The sequence below is a fragment of the Schistocerca gregaria genome, chromosome 5, assembly GCF_023897955.1.
Source record: "Schistocerca gregaria isolate iqSchGreg1 chromosome 5, iqSchGreg1.2, whole genome shotgun sequence".
Lineage (NCBI taxonomy): Eukaryota > Metazoa > Arthropoda > Insecta > Orthoptera > Acrididae > Schistocerca > Schistocerca gregaria.
Genome location: NC_064924.1, coordinates 643,660,586 through 643,669,467, shown reverse-complemented (window position 1 = coordinate 643,669,467; position 8,882 = coordinate 643,660,586). Strand labels below are relative to the sequence as shown.

Below are 8,882 nucleotides of genomic sequence, written 5' to 3'. Positions count from 1 at the left end.
TGGCACTGTCAATGTTTCTCAGAAATATTTCCTACAAGATTGGCAACAAATTGCTCTACTCACTACCCTATAACAGCTCCCATATTTCTCACTCATTGTCAGTTTCGAGATTGGCTGTTTGTAAACAAAAACAACACAAAGGTCTTATGTATAGTGGTTGGTTTTTTTGTACTGATTTAGAAATACAATGACAGAAGAATGAACTTGTAATTAATTTGATTTTAGAGAATTTACGTTATCAGGCGAGTTAGGTCAGGTTTTTAAACGTTTATAATGCGGAAAATTTTGGCCTAGATCGCGTCTATCTAACTAGTAAACAATGCGGAATGTATTAGTTAAATACGATTTACAAGCATTTAATTACACTTTAATTGCGACAATAGATACTTATAAACAAGTAGCAGTCTTTTTTAAACGAATTTTGCACCATCAAGAAAACTCGAATAGAATTTTTTGTCACGCGTAATTGCGGGTTATGTCGCGATTATCGCGACTTCAGCTAAGGAATAAGTTTTTTCAAGAACAAGTGCTGTTGGGACGTTAATATTCAGTTGTGTGACAAGAACAGACGCTACAGCAAGTATAAAAAACGAAGAAAATTTAAATTTGGCACTATTTCCTCTTACACCTTGGTATGATGGTGCTGTGACGTGATAGTGCTTCGATGGCCAGTGTGAATTGGCCGTTACACAGCATTCTCTGCTTTTCAGCACTTTGTGTTTAGAAACTGCTCTGTAGTCTCCACACTTCCATCAGAATCATATCGAATGCATACTGTTCTCCTGGTAGGACCATCAAAACTGCGCCAACTCTCCCCTAAAATAATTCTTTCTATGCATATTTTACAAAATTTAATTTTTATTTAGGATTAATGACAATTAAGCACCGTGAAATTGTCCCTCAAATTTCATAGAAGAATTAGTAAAGAAAATTGTGATTTTCGATGCTTTGGGATGTACCAGAGTTTAATTTGCACAATACCTAAACTAATGTGGTGCTACAGCTTGTGGCTTTCTGTAGTTGCATGGTGAGCTACCATTCACATAGGTGCTACAGCTTGTGGCTTTCTGTAGTTGCATGGTGAGCTACCATTCACATAGGATGCCACAAATTCTATGTACTTGTACAGCAATTGAAATAATATTGCTGGGTATGTTTCATATATATGTTCCATATGTTTATTTATTAGATGTTCAGTATAGTTACCATGTAATTGGCTTCATCAAAATACATTTTACATATTCATAAACGTATAGTTGTTACTAATTTTTACATTATACATTATGTATTGTACATTCTGCATATATATATATATATATATATATATATATATATATATATATATATATATATATATATATATATATGGTAGTTATTAATTTGTACATTTTACATACATCATCATTTTACATGTACATAAATACATATAAATACCTAAACTTCTTACTGATCAGAAGATTTCAGTACTAATCATTGTACAGGTTACATTCAAGAAATAATTATACAGTTTTACACATTTAGTTAATGATAGTTACATTATTTCCTTGTGTATACATTCCTTCAAAATTACTTCCAAGATATTCTTCATTTGAGTATTATGATTTTTAAACCATGTGTCTAATACCTCCTCAATTTAAAGAAGGTGAGGTTTTGACTGATTGTGGCAGTTTATTATATGACTTCAGACCTTGGTGTTTGTGACTGTTGTGTGTTGGTGACAGCCTAGAACATGGTATATCAAGCATGCAGTTGCTTCTAGTGCTGTGCAAAAATAAACTCATTCTGTGTATATTGTTGTATATTTTCTTTTACATATATTAAGCAGTTATACACATAGAGACTTGGGTGGGCCATTATGTTTAATAGGCTGAAGTTCTCCTTACAGGTTTCTTTGGACCCAATCCCTGTATACATCTAAATGCCTTTTTTGCCATTTGAATACACAGACAGAGCCTGTTGAATTACCCCATAAAAGATTCCCACATTGTAGCTGTGACTGAAAGAATGTGTAGTAGCAAAGCATCCATAATCTTTTACTGACAGAATATTTTAGTTTATACTGCAGGAATATCACGTAAGCAAATTTGTCAGATAGCTTATATAGCCAACCCATGACAGTCTTTGGTCTAATTTTACCCCAGTAGTTTTACACTGTGATTTTCTTCTTTCCATACCTTTTGTATTAAAATAAATTTCCTCAATTTTTGTGTCGTTTATACATAACTGGTTAGCAATACACCACACCCTACATTTTCCAAAAAGTTCATTATTTTTGTTTACCATTCTTGTATACTTTCACCTGTGGAGTTCATGGTCATATCACAGCATATAAAACATTTTTGCAGTCAATATAGTCATTAACATATAATGAAGAGGAAGGGTCCAAGAACCAAGCCCTGTGTAGTTCCCCTCTTAATTTTCATTAGTTGTGACCTTTCATTGTTCACATACGCTAACTGTTGCCTGTTATTTATTTATTACTTAATCAAATTAAGTGGTTTGTCTACAACAACATAATATTCTGATTTTTTAACAATTATCTCATGTGATACTGAGTCAAATGCTTTGCTTAGATTAGAGCTGTGACAAGAGTTAAATAAAAGGACGACGAAAGCCAAGTTTTGTATCAAAATTCGCACAGGGATAAATCAGAGGCCACTAACAAATTTATGAAAGAAATAAAACTCGGGGACGAAAACGGTGTCTGCAATAGCAAAAGAACCAATATCTTGCGTATCAGTATCATCTGCAGACATGCCACTCTTCCAAGATTTTAGAATCGTATTGTATTCTTTTACACAGGAATTTAGAATAATCAGTTTTTAGTTTAACAGCTGTGACATCACATTCTGGAACTGTTTCCCTCAAATAATTCACATCTTATAAAATGCTCCATAACACAAGTCACGAAGTTTATACAACTTGCTTTTTTGGTTAGATATATTAAGTTTATTTATTTATTCATCCAAAAATCATTTAAGATTGTGGACTACATCATTGGTTTGCAAATATTGCCCCCTCCTCTTCCCATAAGTACATATACACCCACCGCTGCAAAAAAATCAACCATAGGTTGCTGTTCTTATAGTTACAGAAGCCGCGAAAGTGTACCTCTCGACCATTGTTGTGACAGAATACTTGTGTTTTTAAATACTGCCACCAGGGAGCAGTGATGGACGGAAACTAGCGCAATGAAGTACAACCAAGTTGAGCTTGGCATGACAAAAGTGGCGTCTATTAAGTTGTTCCACTAAAAACTGGGAGGTCGCACATGCAACTGCAGTATGCTACTAGCTGTGGCGACACCTTTATTGCGTGTGTGAAACCGGCTTAATACATAATTCTTATGATTTCAGATGCCTAAGCAATGCAGCCAATGACAAATGGGAGAGCATACATTTGTTTGCATGAGCGTTCAACTCAGATGAACAAAGTATAACTGTCTGTAGGCACAGTGACTGACAACCTCCATAATATTATTAATCAGCCACAGAAGGTTCTTTCATTGATTTGTTTTTATTTACGCAACAGATCGTATCAACTAAAACTTGGAAATAGCGAAAGTGCTGGCAGGAGGGACAAGTAAATTACATATACCCTCAACCTTTGTTCCTTGATTTTTCCATTATCATTTAGCGTTCCAGTCCTGTCATAATAAATCCGCAAAAATCGGAAGCGACCGGTAAAATAGCATATTTGCTTCATCGCGCACTGCCCAAGCTTTGAGATCCTGCAATAATGTTGGAAAGCATCGGCAAGAACTCCAGTGTTGAGCATGAGGAAGCTGTAAGTGGCATCCCTGTATACCAACAGCAGTGCTGTTACATAAACTGTGCCAGCGATAGACATGTGTTCGGTAGCGGTCTTTTTTTTAAATTATGCTTCTTTGATGAAATGACACTGTGGCAACACCACGTTTACTTACAATCGGTGGTCAGAGGAAAGGCTTCTTATCACACACAGACGTTAGGAAGAGGGGTGTAGGATAGCTCAGACGCCTCTCCTGGTTAATTCTTAAAGTGTCGTTTTGTCTTTTTTTTCTTTTCGACGAATTTTGCGCTCCTTCTGTGACTACGGCCCTGGTGGACCTATCCCGCCACCCTCTCGGTACGGCCATGGCCTCCATCTGTTCTCTCAAACGAATGAATATTTATAAACATATATGGGGAATATGCTACTGAACTTCCACATACTCTAGAAAATTGTTCTAAAAACGAAAACAACATTGGATCAGTTATACGCTGCTTTTACACTTGTGTACAGAGAATTTTTTCACACTGTCTGCATTTTAATTATAATGCATTTCAGGGATGCGATCCAATTATTTCCTAGTTTAGAAATGCCAGTGCTACGCGAATTAGATTACGCTCTGACGACCGTCGTGCCTACGATTACTATGATTTTTCCCTTTCGAAGACTTTAGATTCGTGTCCGTTCCGCGCGAAGTCCTCTAAACAAGTCCTATGGTCTATATAGCAAAGATCTTTTAACAATTGTACAGTGCAAGGAGGTTCGTACACTAAGTACGCCACAGATCTTAACAATTGCACCGATTACCAAAAATGTTTTTGTGGTACCTAGGGAAGATAGTTATATAAGTGGTGTCATCCCGCACGAAACGTTTGACAACTGCAATTTACACGTTTCTCTTCCTACGGCAACTCTTTTGGTTTGTTGGCGCGTGTGGCAACAGCACTGTCAGTCTCATGTGATGTTTAAGAACGTCGTCTGCAAATGACGTCAATGTCTGATGGCGATGTTTCAACTGTTATGAAATTATTACCCGCGTATCCGAGTCTTGTTTTTATTGGAACTGATTTAGTTTGTAATTGTTTTAAATCGCCGAACAATACATGGACTGCTTCTTTGTAGTGACAAGTTTATAATTTGTTATGCGGAAATTAGATAGCACCCGGGATGTATCCTTCGCCAAGTGAAAACTGTTATCTCGACTTACGTGTTAACGCCCCCGTATGACAAGTAGTATATGCAGCTATGTAGTCAAAGAGAGGAAAATTGTGAACCCTTGAGAACATTATGGACCAGAATGAGTCTTGTTGTGAGACTTATAGATGTTGGCGCATCATTCAGCGGAATGTTGAATAAATCACAGCGTTTGCTTCTGGGCTTATTTGTTCTCCTGCTAGTTGATATTATTTGGGTGTCATCGTCAGAGCTGACCAAGGTAATAAAATATGTAATGTTGGGTTTCTTTGTTAAATACATGTTCTTGTTTACACTGTTAGAAAACTTAGCAGAAGTTAACTTATGACTACCGAAAATATCTATCTAAGATTTTTTTTTAAAAAAAAAAAAAAGAAAAAGAAAAAAAATTGGCCTATAACCGTCTAGAAATTGTCGCAGGAAGATTCAGTGAAAGGAGATGAAAGTCTGTATGAAACATGTTGCCGCAACCAGATATTTAGATGTCAGGGAAACTAGACATAAGTATGATGAGTAGGGCTATTTGTTTACAGTTGGGTCATTCCATCTCAGTTCAACCAGGGGCTCCAGCTCATAGTCTCAGATTTGACTGAAATTTAGTACGCTAATTCTACCATGTGTGGAACTCTCGTGTACAAAATATTAGTTTCCCCTGGCAATTAGTTCCAGAATTATGACTTGTGAAAGAACGTGGCGTGACCTGGAAATTGCAACCTCCATCTAGCAATCTATATTCAGACTCAACTTCAAGTCTTAAATGGAACTATTCCACGCAGTCCACTGCAACTTTTACAACCCAGTAACATCCATTTAGAGAACACACTCCATGAATCAAAACACCAGCAACGTATTTCTGAGGGAAAATAAAAAATTCCAAAAAGTAATTAAAAAAAATTAAATGCATTAAAAGCTACATATTGTAGGTGCCCTCGATGCCAAATACAATTCACTCAAAAAAAGGGTACAAATTTTTTTGTGGTAAGCTTAAAGTGGCCTAAACACACACAGAACTCATCATGCCCATATCAGTCACAAAAACTGAGTTACATGCACACGAAAATACAAATATTTGATAAATTACCTGAAAAACATGGATTTTTCGAAGAGTGGTAGCACAAAAGGGACAAGTGGTATCCAAGCCAAATTTCATCCAGTGCATAAGTAGACCATAATGATATATATCTCAAAATTTCAGCATGTTATTGTAAGACATTTGTGTACAATGGAAGTTGACAGATGTACTTGGTGATGTGGCCATTGTTCCGCATCACAATTTTGTAAAAACATATTGTAAACTGTTCTGCATCTTCTTATCCTCTCTCACAACTGTTTAATCACTAAGCAACAACATATAGACAGATTAACACAACCTATCATTAATGTTTGCTGCACCTTAACTGCTAAAAACCAGTCGATTGTGATTCGAACAGAAGTTCTCCCACACTTTAGCAGCTGTACTCTGTACATTGAGTGGCAAATTGTACTGTTTTCCCCACACTGTGGTAGGAACTGGAACTGTCATAGAATATGTTCAAAAGGAATCAAACACCTGTCTGCCAAATGCGGCCAATGAAATGATCTTGCTCGTCCTGTTGGTGCCATGAATTTCACAAATACACCACCTTCTGCTTCACAGCACTCTGAAACACATCCTAAGTACCATTTGTCATCATAAACAGCAATAACGTAGCTACCTGGTTGTATGTCGCTGCTTTTGCTTCTGAATCCTGAGTCAGACACACTGTGAAGACACATGTTGTGCATGAACCTATAGTTATAACTGGACAGTCTGCTCATCTGCACATTGTCATAGTCCACTGGAGAGAAGTGATGATGGCTCCTTGTGCCTGGAACAGTTTTAACATGTTCTAGTCTGCATTTTAGCAACTCTTCGACTGATTTCACCTCATCTTTCGAAACATAGAATGATTGTATGCCAGAGATATTTTTCTGTACCCAGGTAAATAATTGAAGAGGTGTTAGAATGTGACCTTTTGTAGAGCGCTCAGAAAAATAAGCTCGTGATGCCATGCGTTTAATGGTAGCACCAATACCGTCACATACATTTTGACCATGACTTGTTGCAAAAAAATTCCATTCTGCGTGAATCTGAAAATCATGGTAATTCACCCATAAATTTTTGAGATTTTTACAGTTTTTGTACTGACTAGCTGCCCCATCACTGAAGTATTTCGCAAAATGTATGTGAGGCAGCTTGTTTTTCACATATGCCATGACAGTGCGAATGTGGGCATGAACTGCAATGGCATCATGAATTAAACAGTCACTAAACATGCACAGGGTCATGACATACACATCACCTGATTCAACTCTACAGTAAATCGCAAATGGCTGGAGAGTTGCTTGACTGTTTTCCTTGGATGGCATCTTGAACTATAAATGCATAATTTTCATAAAAGTCTAGTATTACTATAATTTCATCTTGTTTCAAATTATCCTTACAAAACTGGAGGTAAGCCAGTCGTGCTGTTGCTGCGAAGCTGTGTGTGGTCAATTTGTCCATTTTTTGACAACAAATTTCAACAAAATCTTCCATTGTACTTTGCTTTGTCTCAAGACTTGGGCGATCCATGTGTGTCCATTGTTTATAAGAAAAAAGTTCATCGTCATCCATAAGGAGTTCACCATACAGTTTGTTATTCATGTGTTCTGCAAGATTTGCCATACCAGGACACTTTTCACACCTGTGTACCACGCACTGGTAGGAACTGATGTCATGCACTAGCAGCTTCGTTAGACCTTTGTAATCCAGACCAGAATTCTTAATAGCAGCAAACATCAGCTTAGCATTTTGATGGGTCCCACACACACAATCATTGTGTGTGCCGCTTGCACTTAAAGGCACGACCCATTTTGGCCGAAGATTGAAAAAAGACGATAAACCTACTTTGGTATTGGGATACTTTTCCTTGAATTCTACATATAGTTCCGATATGTTGCATAGCAACAGTCTTTTTTGCATCTGTACACATACATTTCCCATTTTCACCGTTACATAGTTTTTTTTTGTTTTGTTTTTTTTTGCCAGGAATTATTCAGCTGTAGTCATTATTTTCATAAAACACTGACACTAGCACCTTCATTTCTGAACTCAATTGCTTATCCTGAGCCTGCTGAAGTTGTGGAAGCACTCCTTGGGTTGCTTTTATTTTCCTAGCTTGCTTTACCATATATGTAGATACACTAAATTCCTTTGCAGTGTAGTCAATAGACCAGCTGGAAGGTGCAAGGGTAAGAATAGCTACTTTTTTCTGGTCTGTGGATATGGCACATTTTTCTTTCAAATCATGCACAATTTTGTCCAAATCAGAGCATTTCTGGCATGATTTCTGTTCCTTTGGAGCAGATAGTTCTTCCTCTTCCACCATTAGTGTGGCAGCTATTTTGTGTTTTAATTCCATTTGAGCTTCTTGTAGTTTTCTTCGACCATAGCTGGGTCTCTCTCTTTTTCCCAACTTTGTGTATCTTCATAGGAGACAAACCAAGAGCAGCCACTGAAGTATTTAATTGCTCATCTGCTGTGGTTGTAGGTGGCTGATACTATTCATCACTGTCATGTAAATAATCAGAATATTCTTCATTTTTTAGCAGTGTAACACAACTGGGACGTAACTTTTGTCCTGGTTTCATGTTGAGTCCCACGCACTGATTCACTTTCAATACTGATTTTATATCAGTTTCTCTGAGGCTTCACTTCACTGTCTTCTTATGAACCCTAAATGGATCAAAACAACTTCTTTGTAGGAAACACTTTCATATAATGATAACAAACACTAAAGTTTCCTGGAACTGTACTTCTTGTGCCCACAGGGTGTATCCCAGATCTCCATAGCAACAAATCTTGGTCCAATTCATCCAGATCATACAGTACAAAGCGAATGCCACATTTTGTTCCATATGTTGTTTTATGACATTCA

At 37.0% G+C, this 8,882-nt stretch overlaps 1 protein-coding gene across 2 annotated transcripts in view; it reads left to right on the top strand.

The window, feature by feature from the left end:
• The first annotated feature begins 4,495 nt into the window (after positions 1 to 4,495).
• Positions 4,496 to 8,882, top strand: part of LOC126272249 (solute carrier family 35 member F5) — a 142,927-nt gene continuing 138,540 nt past the window's right edge. Inside the window, exon 1 of one of the 2 annotated variants that reach the window (XM_049974961.1) lies at positions 4,496 to 5,185. In XM_049974961.1, coding sequence (XP_049830918.1) covers positions 4,988 to 5,185 — 198 coding nt within the window. In that variant the 5' untranslated portion in view covers positions 4,496 to 4,987. The remainder of the gene's footprint in view (positions 5,186 to 8,882) is intronic. The other variant, XM_049974962.1, reaches the window with a different exon arrangement.